Source organism: Lissotriton helveticus, chromosome 11 (genome assembly GCF_964261635.1).
Source record: "Lissotriton helveticus chromosome 11, aLisHel1.1, whole genome shotgun sequence".
Classification (NCBI taxonomy): Eukaryota; Metazoa; Chordata; class Amphibia; order Caudata; family Salamandridae; genus Lissotriton; species Lissotriton helveticus.
The window spans coordinates 4468710-4487498 of record NC_136072.1 but is presented as its reverse complement, the minus strand read 5'-3'; the positions used below and the strand labels follow the sequence as shown (position 1 = coordinate 4487498).

General features: G+C 48.0%; 1 protein-coding gene across 1 annotated transcript in view; it reads right to left on the bottom strand.

Moving 5' to 3' along the window:
* The window catches only part of LOC144792953 (putative cation-transporting ATPase 13A4), a 254179-nt gene extending 236277 nt beyond the window's left edge, over positions 1-17902 (bottom strand). Inside the window, exon 1 of the mRNA XM_078668165.1 lies at positions 17740-17902. Coding sequence (XP_078524291.1) covers positions 17740-17796 — 57 coding nt within the window. The 5' untranslated portion in view covers positions 17797-17902. The remainder of the gene's footprint in view (positions 1-17739) is intronic.
* Positions 17903-18789: the final 887 nt, after the last annotated feature.

Below are 18789 nucleotides of genomic sequence, written 5' to 3'. Positions count from 1 at the left end.
GATCTCACTACTAAATACCACAATGCGTCAGGTTTAAGGAATAAACCTGATCTCTCCCATCAATACCTTTGTGGGTCCGGTCGGTTTAAAAAATTGTGGTGCGCGTGTTTTACTAGGTGTTTTACTATTGACCTCTCCATGGACAAAAACACAGGGTATTGACGGTACCCGTTCGCAGCATAAAAGCCCTGGAGAGCCCTTCTAGGGGCCGAATTGTTCACAATTCTCCTTAACTCCAGGAGCAGGTTACTCCAAAGCCTGAGGGGAGGTGCCTGAAAGAGCCACCTACAGAGGTCTTCCTTGCGGTACAAGGGATAAGAGAAGAATAAGGTCCTTGTGTGTGAGCAACCAGCAAGAGCTCAGTGTCTGAGATTGTTACCAAATGCAGCAGCCTCCAGTCCATACCCCAATCGGTCTAATGCACAAACGGCGCTTTGTAGTACATTTCATAGCACTATAAAATGTGCTACAAAGTGTACGGTTTACCTATGCTTATAAGTGGGGAGTTCTCCATCGCGACTGCGGAGCCTCAGATATTATGCAATTATAGATTTTAGTCATAAATGTGGGAGGGAAACAGGACTGGAAGGGAAAAGGGGCAGACTTACTACTAAAGAGGATAGGATTTGGAGAGGAGTAAGTTGGATTTAGGGAGGGTCCGGATGGGTGTCGGGAGGCATGTCACCCACCTAGACAACAGTTAGTCAAATGCCTTTCCAGGGGGTGAGGATATGTAATATGCACTTCTGCAGGAAGTTTACTTTTAGAATTTATGAATACCAAAAGTAGTAAACTTACTTCAATGTGTAAACCTACTCAAAAGTGGAGCTTACCTTTGTGAACCAGGCCAATGTGTGGGTCGGGTACAAACAAGTTAAAATTGACGATTTTCTACACTAACAACCAGTGGAGTTCAGTTTCAGAGACAGCATCATTTTTGAGTCTTCCTCTCTGTGCTACTGCAAAGTTCTGAATTCATTGAGATGTAACCTGCATAATAATCCACTCTGATTAAATGCTGGAGGAAAATAAGGAGGCTTGATGTTCTTTTGGGAGAAAGGGGAAATCCTAAGAAGATGGTTAGGTGGAAGCAGCAGCTAGAAACAGACACAACCGGCACCCCCAGAGACAACTGCAATGTGAACCCCAACACCTCTACCTTGGCACATGGTCCAGTGGCACACCATTAAAAGAGGCCATACACTCTGGTTCCAATGTTCAGAGTTACTCTCCACCATCAGCCTTGAGCTTTATGAAATGATGAACCATCAGTTGTTAGATGGACACAAACACCCCCACGGTGGGCACCATCCGGCACAGTCATACGCGGAGTCTCCTCTGAACAGGAGAGGGGCCTGTATACAAGCGGCAGGGTTAGCCACTAAAAGAGTGCCCGATACATTCAATAAAATGGGTGTCATGAAGAACCAGACTGCACCCCCAGAAGGACTGGAGTCCCCCGAACACTGTGGAAGTGCAGCTGCGGTCAGGTACCAGCTCCTGGAGCAGCTTGCCCCAGCCTGGTAGATGTGTGATTGACAGTCAGTTTTGAAAGGTGGAAGTTGGCCTTTTCTAGGAGAGGGGGCCACTCTGGATTTCTACATAATAGGGGCAAAATGAGAGGTCAGGGTTGAATCAATCAGAACCCATGCCCTGCTGCAGGCAGCAGCAGCCCTCACTGCCACATGGCCAGTCATCAGGAATCCTAACTTTGAGTTTAAGGCGCATCATGGTCCCCCCCAGAGGACCAGTCCTGCAACTGACCTCCTCTACGCTGGACGCAATGGAACACGAAGAAATAGAGTCACAAAAATATTGGAAAATGTCATGGTTTCTCTGCTCATATCATCCTACCCTGTGTTTAAAAAAATCTCAGAAAATCCCTTTAGAAATTGTGGTTAAAGTGAAGTATAGCTATGAAATAAAATTTTAAAAAGCTTGAAATTGGCCAGTTATAATTCACTGCACAAACCATAACTAGAGCCACTGCCGTAAAAAAAAAAACATTAAACAAGAGAGTCACAGCGATATCTCCTGCGATGGCGACAGCGCCTTCTCTGTGGTACACTAGTGTATTGAGGAGAACAGCAATCCTGTAGACACCTGACAACTTAGGGAGGTCTCCAGATGATGAGACGTTTCAACCATGCATGGTCCTTCACATTTCAACAAGGAAATTCAAGGCAGGCTTGTTATATTCCTTGATGGTCATGTAACGATAGACCTCCCAATGTCATTCTGACCCCCCCCACCCACACCCCCTCATCATCTAATCTGCACCCACTCAGAGGCCGCTGTTTTCCTTTCTTTTATCCGTGGGGCAGTGCTAGATTTCCACGTCGAGTAAATTCCACAGTCGGCCAACAGCAGCCCTCGATCAACGAGTCTGCCATCAATTATTTTTTATTTACGTCCTTAACATGAGACCAGATAGGTAACTCTCTGGTTCAAGAAAACCCGATAACTAAGAGTCTGATTATAAGTTGAGGACTTAATTAATCGCCCTTGATAAATAACAATACCACGGGGTACGTTGGTGCATTAAAGAACACCTATAATGAGTTTATGGGGTAGGAAGTGAGGATTGTGATGTTGAATGCACCAAAATCACATGATAAGAAAATTACCATATGTTTTCCAGTGTTAAAGGTAGACAAGTTTGTCCGGACCAAATTTAATAAATGTTGGGTTATTTGTAATGTAATGTAATGTAATTTATTTTTATAAAGCGCAACTTACACTCCACGGAGCATCTTGGCGCTGACCGTAGTGTCTAGAAGGTATATGGCCATGGAGCTTAATACATCCGATAATTATTAGATGTGTTAAATAAAACTGTACTCCTAATTCGATCACATGATTAAACAAGGGTTTAAGCACAGGGCAGAATTAGGTCCCTCAGACTTGGGTTCATGAAGGCCAAGTAGGTAAGTTTTGGATTCATGGAGACACATTAGGTAAGTCTTGGGTTTATAAAAGCCCTATAGGTTAGTCTTGGGTTCACTGATACCCAGTAGGTAAGTCTTGGGTTTATAAAAGCCCTATAGGTTAGTCTTGGGTTCACTGATACCCAGTAGGTAAGTCTTGGGTTTATAAAAGCCCTATAGGTTAGTCTTGGGTTCATGAAGACCCAGTAGGTAAGGCTTGGGTTTATAAAAGCCCTATAGGTTACTCTTGGGTTCATGAAGACCTAGTAGGTAAGCCTCAGTTTCAAGAAGAACCTCCCTGCCGGGCAGACACCCAGTTAATCCCAGTACCCTCGGTTAATAAGAAGGGCACAACCACATCTATGCATCAAGGTGTCCCCTTCAGTTTGACACATCAGGTCACTGCTGTGAGAACATTTTGTGGAGCTGGTTAGACGTCAGGTAAGTGTGGTGCAAGATACAAGGGCGGCCTTAGGCATGTGCAAGCTGTGCACCTGTAAGGGGCCGCCAAACCCCAGGGGCCACCATGCCAATATATATCATTAATATAATAATCCTCTGAGGATGGATACATATGTGCGTGGCGGCCCCTTGGCAGGAATTTGGCGGCTTCCGGCTCTGTAATAAGTTCCTGAGCTCCGGGGAAATCAGCCCCCGCCCGGACCCCCTCTTCTGGGGCCCCTACCTGCTAGAGGCTGTAGTAGCCTTTGTCTGCTGGTACAAGAACCACAGTAGCTGAGGACCGACTCTTGTATTGATTCAACTCACCACTACAACAACAATCCCTAAAACCGCAGCGGTAGTGTACCAACCCTTGTGTCAACGCAACTCTGCCCTGCCAGAAGAGAGCCCAGCAGCTGGACAGCAGCCTCACCAAGACTGCCCCACATCAGCCCCTCTTCCTGAACCCTAACTCAAGTAGTAATGGTAGTGCTGCATGAGCCAGTGGTAGTTGGTCCAAACCACTTTGCCTCCCTTTGTAGAGTCCGGACGGTGCTGCCCCTACAAGTTCACACTTCTTGTGATAAAAGGGTGTGGCTATTTACTCTGTGCACACCAAGAAACACTTTAAAACTGCCCTTCTGCTTTGGGTTTAGCCCCTACTCTCAGAGAGCCCCTCATTGGGTGTCTGTTGGACAAAATATTGTGGCCAAAACATCAACTCATCAGCTACCACTATATAGAGAAGGCGGTGGTGTATAATTATTACAGTTGGCTTCTATGTCATATATATATATATATTACCTACTGGCGGTCGCCAGTAGGTATATATAGTTAGGATTTTTTCTCTATGGGATTTTTGAAAATTCTATGTCTAATAACTTTGGCGTTTGTGGACGGAATTGGCTGAAATTTTCAGGAAAATGGCACATTTTGTTTCTGAGCAGCCCCTGAAAATTGGGGGGGGGTTCGTCCAGGGGGGGTCGAGAAAAAAGGGGGGTCCCAAAACGTGTTTTTAACATTGAGTTTTCCATAGGGCGGTTGGCCTCACTTTTAGCCCGAACGGCTGAATGGATTTGCACGAAACTTGGCAAAATTGTAGGGACTGGTAGCCCGATGTGCCTTTTGTAGGTCTCAATATATGTGCTACAGTGGATTTTGAGAAATTAACGTTTAAAAAAAGATATATATCTGTAACAGCGGACCGGGCAGCGCTCCAGGACGCGTACTTTTCGCGCAACGGAGCTTTGTGAAGCGAAGCTGATTGGTTCTCCGGCGTCTGTCAACATTCCAAACAGTCCGTAGCGGCCGCCATCTTGTCTCTCGGTAGGATCGAGAGACAAGAGGAGGCCAAAGCGAAGGGGCAAATGACCATAAGGGGGAATAGTAGATCCTCGCTGACCCCCTAGGTTTGATGTGGAGGTTTTAAAAGGGCCCCGCGGGGCAAAAAAAATAATAATAATAATAATCCAACGGCTGAATGGATTTGCACGAAACTTGGCAAAATTGTAGGGACTGGTAGCCCGATGTGCCTTTGCTAGGTCTCAATATATGTGCTTCAGTGGATTTTGAGAAATTAACGTTCAAAAAAAGATATATATCTGTAACAGCGCACCGCTTCGCGTACTTTTCGCGTTACGGAGCTTTGCGAAGCGAAGCTGATTGGCTCTCCGGTGTCTGTAAACATTCCAAACAGTACGTAGCGGCCGCCATCTTGTCTCTCGGTAGGATCGAGAGACAAGAGGAGGCCAAAGCGAAGGGGCAAATGACCATAAGGGGGCATAGTAGATCCTCGCTGACCCCCTAGGTTTGATGTGGAGGTTTTAAAAGGGCCCCACGGGGCAAAAAAAAATAATAATAATAATAATCGAACGGCTGAATGGATTTGCACGAAACTTGGTAAAATATTAGGGACTGGTAGCCCGATGTGCCTTTGCTAGGTCTCAATATATGTGCTTCAGTGCATTTTGAGAAATTAACGTTCAAAAACAAGATATATATCTGTAACAGCGCTCCGCTTCGCGGAGATAAAATTATATCTGTATTACCTAGCTGTTGCTAACACCAGTTAGCGACGGCTAGTAGGAGATAGCGACCATCTTGGGCCCCACTTTGCATGTGAGTGATATTTATCACTAATGACATGCAAAGTGGGCATGCCAAGATGTTAGCGACTGGAAACAGTCGCTAACATCGCTATCTCCTATTATCAACTTTTGGAAATATTCGAGATAAGCGCGAATATCTCCAAAAAGTAACAGCTGCCCTGAGCAGTTCTTAGCCATGTTATCCAATGGGAGGTGGATAACATGGCTAAGAGCATTAGCTCGGTAATGCATGAATATCGCTGAGTTTTCAGCGATATTAATGCATTGCGGTCGTTTTTTATCGTATTTGCGATAAACCTTGATAATAGCAAGGTTTATCTGCGATAATTTCTGACGGTAAAAAAATCTTTGCAATGCATCGTTAGGGATAAATATCGCTTAACTTTGGTAATATGCCCCAACGTCTGTTAACGTTCGATTCGAAGGAAATCAGGAAGTGTTGAAAAACATTGTCTGCGCCATCTTGTCTTTTTTCAAATGCCACACTTTTGTCGTGCACGGCAGCCATTTTAGATGCCTTGACCAGACCCACTCTGTGCACGCTGTCGATCCTTAGCATGGCTCCCCACCCTCGCAAGCATCTCACCCAGGCAGTGGTCACCCCCGCTCTCTGTCTTATGCATGGGTAATAAACCTCCCCCCATCTGCGCTGCTCTTCCCTGAGAATCACACCCTGTGCCCGCCCGACACCTCCCTTTCGCCCTATTCACTACCGCACCCTCTGACACTCCTTTTCCTCTGTGTCCGATTGTCCAGGCCGGTCCTAGGCTATCAGCTAGCCCTGCAGATGTAGTTTATGGCCACAGCTGTAAAGAATCACCCCTCTTCAAAGGAGTTATAGTAGATCAAGGCCCACACTCGATGAGATCCGTCACAGCAGAAGCGTTGCTATTATCTGAAAACCATCCTGTATTGTGATTGGGGAGGGGACCGAGCGTGAAGCGGAAGATTCCAGGGATGACTCTTTGTACATCAAAGTTTTTACAATTATGTGTCACATTAAAAATATATAGCACTCCGACAAAGTAGTAAGATTATAAAACTTTAATAATTTATAAATATATACAAGAAAACAAAAATAGTAATAACATATAAACATTTTTAGGGAAAAACAACGAAGTAGCGGTCGGCTGTGCGAATAGTCCCAACGCAGCACAACGTCCAGATTTCCGGCGTGGGGCGTCGCGGGGGGTGGGTCATCAGTAGCAAACTGTTGTGCGAATAGTTCCAAGGCAGCAGAACGCGCCGAAATCTAGATGACACGAAAGTGATGTCTAGTAAGTTGCCACCCAGCAAATAACGGCGTGGGGCGTCGCGGGGGGTGGGTCATCAGTAGCAAACTGTTGTGCGAATAGTTCCAAGGCAGCAGAACGATGGCACCAAGGTGATGTCCAGTAAGTTGCCGCACTGGTTTTGGTATCCTACAATGCTGCTCCGAATAACGGCGTGGGGCGCCCCGGGGGAGGCGGCGTGAACGGGCCTCTCCAGGTGGAGTGTCATCTGTTGTAGTGGGGCGCCCCTTTACCGTTTTAGTTGCCATTCCGTCCGTTTTTGGTCCACTGTGTCAAAAGCCGCAATTCAGCTGAGTTGCGCCCACTCTTGCAGTGCAGCGATAGGCGGCTGTCACAGGACTCTCAAAATGGCGGCAGGCTCTTTCCTTTTTGGGCCTGGTCCACTGAAATGGCCCTGGGACACCTTGGAAATCGGACGCTTGTCTGCTAGGTCTTGGACCCCATTCTCGAAAGCGTCCCCTCCGCCTTGAGAATTCATCAAAAGTTTTGGGGGCCCCGACTCCTGCAGGCTTCTGGTGGGGAGCGGCTGCCATGATTGCTCGCGGAATGACCACGACGGAGCTACGAGATGGTGGTGCTCTCATGCTGACGCCAGTTTAGTCTGAAACATCCAGAAACAAGGTGGGGCTTTCATCGTTTGGGAAAAAAAAAAAAGTTTTCATCCAATGAAAAGTGTTGTTTTTAGGTCATATGATCAAGCCTTCCATCATTAGGAAACCAAAAGTAAAATGAACCAATGAAAAGTTTTATAAACAAGTCACATGACCTGTTATGCGGCATAGGGTATAAAATGCGGAGAAAATACGTTGGCACGTGAGGCGGCGTCAGTAGCGGACCGATGTGCGAATAGGCCGAAGGCAATACAACGCGCCAAGATCCGGATGGCACCGAGGTGGTGTCCAGCAAGTTGCAGCACTGGTGTGGCCATCCTACAATGCTGAAAGTCGGCGTGGGGCGCCCCGTTGGCCTGTGAGTTTGCGTCAGTAGCGGACCGATGTGCGAATAGGCCGAAGGCAGCACAACGCGCCAAGATCCGGATGGCACCGAGGTGGTGTCTAGTAAGTTGCCGCACTGGTGTGGCCATCCAACAATGCTGAAAGTCGGCGTGGGGCGCCCCGTTGGCCTGTGAGATGGCGTCAGTAGCGGACCGATGTGCGAATAGGCCGAAGGCAGCACAACGCGCCAAGATCCGGATGGCACCGAGGTGGTGTCTAGTAAGTTGTCGCACTTCTGTGGCCATCCTACAATGTTGAAAGTCGGCGTGGGGCGCCCCGTTGGCCTGTGAGATGGCGTCAGTAGCGGACCGATGTGCGAATGGGGCCAAAGGCAGCGCAACAATATTTTCTGACTGACACCACAAGGCGCTGAGATGCCAAGATCCGGATGGCACCGAGGTGATGTCTAAGTTGCGGACTGATGTGCGAATGGGGCCAAAGGCAGCGTAACAATATTTTTTGTATGGAAGATACCACTAGGCGTTGAGATGCCAAGATTCGGATGGCACCGAGGTGATGTCTAGCAAGTTGCTGTACTGGTGTGGTCATCCTACAATGCTGAAACTCGGCGTGGGTCGCCCCATTAGCCTGTGAGATGGCGTCAGTAGCGGACCGATGTGCGAATAGGCCGAAGGCAGCACAACGCGCCAAGATCCGGATGTCACCGTGGTGGTTTCATAGTTGAGAGGCACTTCATCTGCAGTGGGGCGCCGAGATCCGGATGGCACCGAGGTGATGTCTAGCAAGTTGCTGTACTGGTGTGGTCATTCTACAATGCTGAAAGTCGGCGTGGGTCGCCCCATTAGCCTGTGAGATGGCTGTTCTTTGGATTTGTGCCTGGTCCACTAAAATGGCCCTGGGACACCTTAGAACTCGGACGCTCGATTTTTTTTTCCTTTCCTGTACATGCAAAAAAAGGTAAATGCCCGGTACGTTACACGCTTCATCTGCCACGATGAACTCTCCAGAGGAACCGAAAAAAAATATAGTTGTGGTAACTATACCATGCATCGTCATATGGAGAGGTGGCACCAATTAATTATAGTGCTGCATAAAAGAGAGATTTGGAGGAGAACCCCATACCTGCTAGTACATTCATCAAAGAAGTGGCACTGAGAGCTTCAGAGGCAAGGGAAACGGTCCCAAATATTTAGAAGAACTTTGGAAAGATTAAAATGACATGTTTAGATTGTGGCAAATTAATTTCATGTGGGCAGATGAGTGTTACTCTAATAAATACAGCATATGAACATCATCATAGTCGATGGTTGGTAGAGACATTTTGACTATATCCTGGACCTGCCCGTCCTCGCCCAAAATGGCGCCGGAATAAATGGGACTCGTAACTCCTTGTTGTGTACTGGTTGCAGAACCTTGAAATCACGAGATACGTATGCAGTTTTGAAGCACATGGCGGGCGGGGACGAGAATTGATTGACTATTTCGACATCCCTATTGATATTAAGTTCTGATGTGTTATTGATTACTGTACTGTTGAAAGTTCGAATTAACGTCACCCATGGTACTTGCCCGCAAATGTATATCTAGATAATTTTATTGTAACTGGCCCTGTCGTATTTTAATTATAAAATGTACGTCCACCGATTCCGTAACTGTTAGACACCTTAGTTCTTGCAACCTAATGGCCCGCCCGTTACGTTCCTCTACAGTGTAAATGTCTATTCATCATATACGATTACAGTTTGCTCTGTGGCAGGCCCACGTGGTTATAGGCAAGTATTTGTATAATGAAATTTTCACAATAAAGGTTTTTAAAAGAAAACATGGTAGTAGTATATACATTGGTAAAGTTTTTAATAATAGTGACTGTTTTAGAATCATTAAAAGGCAAGTGAAATAAAGCAGACCAATTACATGAAGGGTAAAAGGTATAATACGAAGGAACGCAGTAAAGATAAATGGTCAAGGGCTGTTGTGTTTTCTATTCCTGCAACATAAAGTGATCGATAAGAATCTCATATTCAGGCGTATCGGCGACTAAGACAGCAGGTCGACCCTCTTTTGCTCAACGGCTCCGTCATGGGACGAAGAAACGCTCTTTTTCTCGAAAAAAGAATATATTTTACTTGCAGGACAATTGTAAAATTTCCGGGAAAGTACATTAGCCTGGAACATTATAACATATATTTAAGAAAAAATAATGTTCGGAAGTAATGAAAAGCGTAATTTTGAGGTCATATGACCAAGCCTTTCATCATTACAATAAGAAAAGTAAAATGAACCAATGAAAAGTTTTATTAACAAGTCACATGACTTGTTATGCTTACGTTACGCGCTGCGCGCCCCGGATGACTTCCGGATGCGCTAACGCGGCGCGTCATATGACGCATTACGCGACAACGCAGGTACAGAATATAGTCAAAATGTCTCCACCAACCAGCGGTCGGAACACAACCCCTTTCAGCAGGCTAAATAGTTCTGTTAAATGACAACAGAAGGGACAGGCAACAAGAACCATCAGTCAAAGAGGGGAGGGCTAGTTCTTCTCTACCGGGTTACATTGGGGCGCTACCAGAACTGATCGAATTGGTAGTCTACAGTGTTTCTGGATGTTTCAGACTGAAGCTGGGGTTAGCATGAGAGCAGCACCATTTTGTAGCTCCGTCGTGGTCATTCCGCAACCAATCATGGCAGCCGTTCTTTATCGTTATTTTGGGCGGGGTGGGTGGCGGAGCCGAGCTGTTTTGCAGCCATCATTGTGTGGAGTTCAGTTCATCTCACTAGTTTTGTATTTGTCATGAGGGGTTGTTCCTAATGTTTCTATTTTAGCGAGGTCAAAAAGAGATCCCATTAGTGGCCTACTGATTTTGCTCGATTCCTTTTCTTTTTTTTTACACGATTTTTCGTTATCTGCAAAGACTAAACAGAGTATTGCGACTCTGTGTTTGTTTGTAAATAGAGAATGAACCAAAGAGAACTAATTCTAAAACAGTAAATACTTGGATAACAATCAATCAAATGGAGAGAGAAGCAGGCACGACGGATTACAACGGGGGCAAAGGCCTGCGTTAACTACCTTTCACTATCTGCAAAGAGAGAGTACTCCTAATAGAAATGAGGGGGGGGGGCACCATTCAAAGCAGATCAGTGTGCATAAACGCGAAAATGTTTTCACTTACCACGTACTTGACATTCGACAGCTTATGATATTTGCTATTAAAAAACCATTGAAATTCACTGAAAAAACCATAGGTTATAGACCATATATAGTTAGGAATTAGCATTTACAAAACCTTGAAAATTCACTGAAAAAACCATAGGTTATAGACCATATATAGTTAGGAATTAGCATTTAAAAAACCTTATTTTACTCACACAAAACCATTGAAATTCCATATATAGTTAGTTGCACTAACTATATATCGCGCACCCGCAATCCACTGCTGATCATGTCACATATTACATCATTCATGACATGGTCAGTGACATCACTGATGACATCTCAAATGACATCATTCTTGTGCTAATACGATAAACCTCTTCAGACTCTAATATAACCTTAGATACACTCAGTGTATACAGACACTCACACACTGCCACTCATCCATGGAGTTACTCACACACCCAGTCAGTCATGCAAAGAAACAATCTCACCTCCATTTCTTCAACTATACAGTTAAACACACCTTACTTATTGAAACATATACTAACACATATTTACTCTCTTATACAATCCCTGATACAAGTTCACAATGATCGATACAACCACTCACTCATTCAGTGGCTCTCATGCACAGTTATTTATATATGCCAACTCTCACATGTACTGTGTTTTACATATGTACTTACTATGACATGTAGCATTGAGATATCCATTCACTCATGCACACAGTCAACTGCCTATGTAGCTGTTTCCACAGGCACTCTTGAACTCATACACCTAGTGAATAAACTGCTCACACATCTATGCATAGAGTCACACACCTTCCAGCCACCCCCACACAAACTCAATCTCCCATAGAAATACTTGGGCAACCAATTAATAACACATATAGCCTCTCGTATAGCTAATGATCAACACATGCAGCAGTTTACAGAACAACAGACATAATGATGCACAAATTAAGACAGTTTAGTCACTAACCCATGCATTCAGTGAGACACATTTAATCACTCACTCATACAGTCAGTCACGCACCTACTAAATCCTTCATCCAGACACTTATACATCCACTCATTCTTCAATATGTAAGACATATTTTAACTTTACAGAAACATACAGTCACTGGATGTTGTCATCAGTGATGTCATCAGTGATGTCATTTGAGATGTCATCAGTGATGTCATCAGTGATGTCACTGACCATGTCATGAATGATGTAATATGTGACATGATCAGCAGTGGATTGCGGGTGCGCGATATATAGTTAGTGCAACTAACTATATATGGAATTTCAATGGTTTTGTGTGAGTAAAATAAGGTTTTTTAAATGCTAATTCCTAACTATATATGGTCTATAACCTATGGTTTTTTCAGTGAATATATATATATTTAGAGTGTTGCTGGTGTGGAGAGTGCTCTATGCTGGAGCTGCTTTCCACCTAAACTTGAGCACTACCCAGAGTTGTCTGCTTTTTTTTTTAATATATATATTTTTTTTTTATCAATTTGCCACTGACTGCTGTCAAACTCTTTACGAGCGGGTGCCTCCGTTGCACGTGTGGCAGCCCATATTTAAATTGTCCATCAATAGCAGAGCACTCAGCCGGTTAAAAATGTAGTTTATTAGCCCAAACAGACACGTTTCGGCATCCTCACCTTTATCAATGTTTATATGGCGTACTGGTGTCACATTCCACTTTTAAAGTGGCCTGACTTCCTCCTATTGGATGAGGCATGTTTATCCACAAAGAAAGGACAATTAGTTCTCTGTAAATAGTTCACATACCTCCGCCATCTTTATGTGTGGTTGTAAAGTTGATTTTAGATGTCACCTTGTCTCAGATATTATCAATCCATTTAGTAGGTGTTTCTCCACAATGGTTTGGGCCATACATTAATCAGTTCATTAATCAATAGCTAGCGCTATTGTGCCTGCGCCTAATTAGTCGAATTTGATTCTAACGCTAGCGCTATTGTGCCTACATTTAATTAGTTGGATCTGAGTCTAACGCTAGCGCTATTGTGATTAATGAACATTGTTGTTGTGTGTATCCTCGTTCGGTGCGCTTATCCCATATTTGCTGGCTTGGCTGTTTGCGGTACTGACTAGACCGGCGACCCTGCTCACCCCAGCCCGTCGCCCTCACTTCCGCTTTGCCTGCCATTTTGTTGTTGTTGTTTTGTCCCAGCCTGCAGCTCCACCCCGCATCCCGCCTTCCAGCTGACCACCCCTCGCCCCTCCCCCTCCTCTAACTACTTATGGTAGATCCTCTAACGTGCAGCGTTCACGCGCAGCGATCGCGCCCCAGTTGCGCCAAAGGTGCGCCAAAGGTAAGCCCGTCTGCGCCCGTCCGTGCCTGGACCGCGCCCAGCGCCCGTCCCCCTGCTCGATGCCGCTCCCAACCCCCCAGAGTAACTTATGATGCCGCTACTCTCCTCGCCTTCAATGCAGGACGCACCCCACTATGCTGCGTAGCTACCCCAGGACGTACCCACGGCCCATTCTCCTGCCTCTCCTGTAAGTTCAACTGCGTCAGGACCCTCACCAAACACTCTTCCTCCACACTCAGCTCCAAACCCAACGACTTGAAATGCATCCTACTAAACACCCGCTCGGTCCACAGACACGCAACCGAACTCTGGGACCTAATCGACACTGTGTCACCTGACATCGCCTTCCTCACTGAAACTTGGATGAACGCATCTTCTGCCCCCGACATCGCTATAGCCATACCGGACACTTACAAGATTATTCGAAAAGACCGCACCATTAAAAAAACTGGAGGAGGCATCGCCATCGTCCATAGAAACACCATCAAAATTACAACCAGCTCTGACGACAATCTTGCAATCGCCGAACACCTCCACTTTCAGATCCACACCGACCCCAGGACCACCCTTAGAGGAACACTCATCTACAGGCCCCCAGGCACCCGATCTCAATTCAGCGACGACATCACTGACTTCGTCAACCCGCACGCCCTCGCCTCCGAGAACTACATTCTTCTAGGAGACCTCAACTACCACCTTGACAACACTCTCGACAACAACACCACCACCCTCCTGGACCTGGACAACCTGTCCAATCTCAGACTCAAACAACTCGTTGACACCCCCACTCACACAGCCGGACACACGCTTGACCCTATCTTCACCTCCAGCAAGCACATCTCCTTCGATCACACTACAGCTCTCCACTGGACGGATCACAGCTGTGTTCACTTCAGCTACAAAACAACCTTGACCCACAACCGGCCACAACCCATTCCCCGAAGAAATTGGAACAAAATCACCACCGACCAACTCCTCACATCCCTCAGCCAAAACACTCCCACCCTAACAACGGACCCAGACCAAGCGGCCACAAACCTCAGGCAATGGATTACACACAGTGCGGACGAACTAGCACCCCTGAAGAAACACCAGTTGAAATCATTCAGCAAAAAGGCTCCCTGGTTCAATGATGACCTTAAAAAATCCAAGAAGACCTGCCGCACCCTGGAGAAGAATTGGAGAAAAGAACCAACCTCAGACAACATGACCTCCCTCAAGACGGCCACACGCAAACACCACCAACTGATTCGATCCGCCAAGAAATAAGCATTTAAGGACCGCCTCGACAACAACTCTCATAACAGCAAGGAACTCTTCAATATCGTCAAAGAATTCACCAACACTCCCGCAGCATCCAACGACATCACTAACTCCCAAGACCACTGCAATGCGCTATCCTCCTTCTTCTACAACAAAATTGCCGACATCCACAACAGCTTCAAGAACACTCCCAATGACCAACTTACCCCACCCCCTTCTGATCCCACCCCTCCAACTAACTACCTCAATTCCTGGAACCCAATCACCATTGAAGACACCATTCGCCTCATGAACTCAATCCACTCTGGCTCACCTTCTGACCCCTGCCCCCACTACATCTTCAACAAAGCTGACTCCATCATCGCTCCCCAACTCCGCGATGTCATCAACTGCTCCTTCAACTCAGCCACCTTTCCAGAAATATGGAAACACGCCGAACTCAACGCCCTTCTGAAAAAACCAACAGCAGACCCCTCAGAACTGAAAAACTACCGACCCATCTCCCTCCTCCCTTTCCCGGCCAAAGTCATCGAGAAAGCCGTCAACAGCCAACTCGCAGCATTCCTTGAATCCAACAACTCCCTGGATCCCTCACAGAACGGCTTTCGAGCCAAACACAGCACCGAGACCGCCCTCATTGCGGCGACCGACGACATTCGAGCACTCCTGGACAACGGTGAAACAGTGGCCCTCATTCTTCTCGACCTCTCCGCCGCCTTCGACACTGTCTGTCACAACACCCTCATACAACACCTCAACAACATCGGCATACAAGGAAAAGCCTTGGACTGGATCATCTCGTTCCTAGCCGGGAGAACACAGAGAGTCCGACTCCCCCCTTTCTACTCAGAGCCCACCGAAGTCATCTGCGGCGTACCTCAAGGCTCCTCACTCAGTCCCACCCTCTTCAACGTCTACATGAGTCCCCTCGCCTCCATCGCACGTCGACACAACCTCAACATCATCTCCTACGCCGACGACACCCAGCTGGTACTTTCCCTCACCAAAGACCCCAACACCGCCAAAGACAACCTTCACGAAGGTATGAAAGAAGTAGCCGAATGGATGAAACAGAGCCGCTTAAAACTCAACTCAGACAAAACTGAGGTACTGATCCTTGGATCCTCCCCCTCAGCTTGGGACGACTCTTGGTGGCCTTCCGCTTTGGGATCAGCGCCCACACCCACTGACCATGCACGTAACCTTGGCTTCATTCTAGACTCCTCTCTCTCAATGTCCAGACAAGTCAACGCCGTATCGTCCTCCTGCTTCAACGTCCTTCGCATTCTCAAAAAGATCTTCCGCTGGATCCCCCTCGAAACAAGAAAGACTGTCACCCATGCACTGGTCACGAGTCGACTGGACTATGGCAACACTCTCTACGCCGGAATTACAACAAAATTGCAGAAAAAGCTCCAGCGCATCCAAAACGCATCAGCGAGACTCATATTAGACATCCCGCGCCAAGAGCACATCACCGGTCACTTAAAAAACCTCCACTGGCTTCCCGTCAACAAAAGAATTACTTTCTGCCTTCTTACCCACGCACACAAGGCCCTTTATAATCTTGGACCAGAATGCCTCAACTCCCGATTGTCCTTCTACTATCCCACCCGCCAACTTAGATCATCCATCCAAGCCCTCGCCGCAGTCCCGCGCATCCGAAAAACCACCATGGGTGGCAGATCCTTCTCCTTCCTGGCTGCCAAGACATGGAACTCACTCCCCACCCACCTCCGCCTTACTCAGAATCACATCTCCTTCAGAAAAGAACTGAAAACTTGGCTATTCGATAAACAATGAACCCCTCCCTCTAGCGCCTTGAGACCCTCTGGGTGAGTAGTGCGCTTTATAAATGCATGAACTTGAACTTGAACTAGTTCTTCAATACTCCTGATAGGAGTTCTGACAGTCTCCAATATCCACTTCACCAACTTGCCACTGACTGCTGTCTAACTCTTTATGAACGTGTGCCTCCGTTGCGCGCATGGCAGCGTGTGCCTCCGTTGCCCGCATGGCAGCGTGTGCCTCCGTTGCCCGCATGGCAGCGTGTGCCTCCATTGCATGCGTGGCAGAGTGTGCCTCCGTTGCCCGCATGGCAGCGTGTGCCTCCGTTGCCCGCATGGCAGCACGTTTTTAATTCTCCATAAAATGATGTAAATTGTGTGGCAACTGACTGCCATCAGGAGTGTCGAAGAACTGATTAATGTATTGGACATTTTTAACCCACTGAGTGCTGCACTTTTGATGGACAATTTATATGTGCGCAACGGAGGCACGCGCAATGGACTCATGCGCAACGGAGGCACGCTCAAGGGAGGCACGCCCAAAGGGGCACGTGTGCAACGGAGGCACGCGTGCAATGGAGGCACACACAACAGAGGCACGCGCTACAGAGGTGCACGCTACAGAGGCACACGTGCAACGGAGGCACGCGTGCAACGGAGGCACACATGCAAGAGAAGCACGCGCAAGGGAAGCACATGCAACAGAGGCGGAGGAATGTGTAACAGGCACGCGCAACGGAAGTGGGAGCACACGCGCAACCGAGGCATGCGCGTAACGGGGGCACGCACAAGGGAGGCACACGTAAGGGAGGCACACGCAAGGGAGGCACACGCAAGGGAGGCACACACGCAAGGGAGGCACACACGCAAGGGAGGCACACGCGCAAGGGAGGCACACGCGCAAGGGAGGCACACGCGCAAGGGAGGCACACGCAAAGGAGGCACACGCAAGGGAGGCACACGCGCAAGGGAGGCACACGCGCAAGGGAGGCACACGCGCAAGGGAGGCACACGCGCAAGGGAGGCACACGCAAAGGAGGCACACGCAAGGGAGGCACGCGCGTAAGGGAGGCACGTGAGCAATGGAGGCACGCGGGCAATGGAGGCACACGCAAGGGAGGCCGCCGTTCATAAAGAGTTCGACAGCAGTCAGTGGCAGGTTGGTGAAGTGGATATTGCAGACTGTCAGAACCGCCAATACCCTGGCATGTCACCTCTGCCAACTTATAAGTTTGGCTGCATGAATGTTTAGGTTTGTCCAACTCATCGCAGTGACGGGAGCAGGGCCAGCAGCCCTAGAGGAAATAAGGAAGGGGGAATACCCCGAAACATAGTAATGGAGATTACTGGGAAGTAATCCAGACACTATGAGGGGGGCTGAGGTATGTGCTGTCCCTCCCCAACCATCTCTACTGGCTGAGCCCGGGTCTGACGTCACTGCTGGAAGCATTAGAGAGTATGAAGTCTCTTACCATCTCGTTCTCCTCCCCTTCATTGATTATCGATCGGTGATTGATCTTCTCCTTCATCTCTGCTGGAGCCCCCCCGAAGCTGCAACCCCGTCTGTCGGGGTTCAGGGAGCCGCAGGGGTCCGAGAGGCACAGGTGCACAGACACACAGGCAGGTGTGCACAGACACACAGAGGTGCACAGACGCACAGAGGCGCACAGACAGACAGAGGTGCACAGACAGAAGTGCAGAGGCACAGAGACCGGTATGCACAGACACAGGCAGGCGTGCACAGACACAGGCAGGCGTGCACAGACACAGGCAGGCGTGCACAGACACAGGCAGGCGTGCACAGACAGCGGTGCACACAGACACACTGACTCGAAGTGACTGAGACAGCTACACACACAGAGTTGCACAGTCAGAGGTGCCCAGACACACAGACAGGCGTGCACAGTCACACAGACAGGCGTGCACAGTCACACAGACAGGCGTGCACAGTCACTCAGACAGGCGTGCAGAGTCACACAGACAGGCTTGCACAGTCACTCAGACAGGCGTGCAGAGTCACACAGACAGGCTTGCACAGTCACACAGACAGGCTTGCACAGTCACTCAGACAGGCGTGCAGAGTCAGGTATGCACAGACAGAAGTGCAGAGGCACACACACAGTTGCACAGCCAGAGGAACTCAGACACACAGACAGGGGTGCACAGTCACACAGAGGTGCCCAGACACACAGACAGGGGTGCACAGTCACACAGAGGTACACAGACAGATGAACAGTGAGAAGTACGCACAGACCGAGGCAGACGGACAGAGGTGCACAGGCACAGAGACGCGGTCACATGCACACGTGCACCGTCGCCCTCACCTTTTAAAGTCCCGTGCACACGCCCCTGTAAACAGACGCCCGGCACTCAGTCACCCCCACACACCGCACTCTCCCCTCACCTGCTCACAGACCTCTCCCTCACAGACCTCTCCTGTCCTCAGAGGTGTCACAGACGGACTCCCCCCCACACACCGCACTCTCCCTCACAGACCTCTCCCTCACAGACCTCCCCTGTCC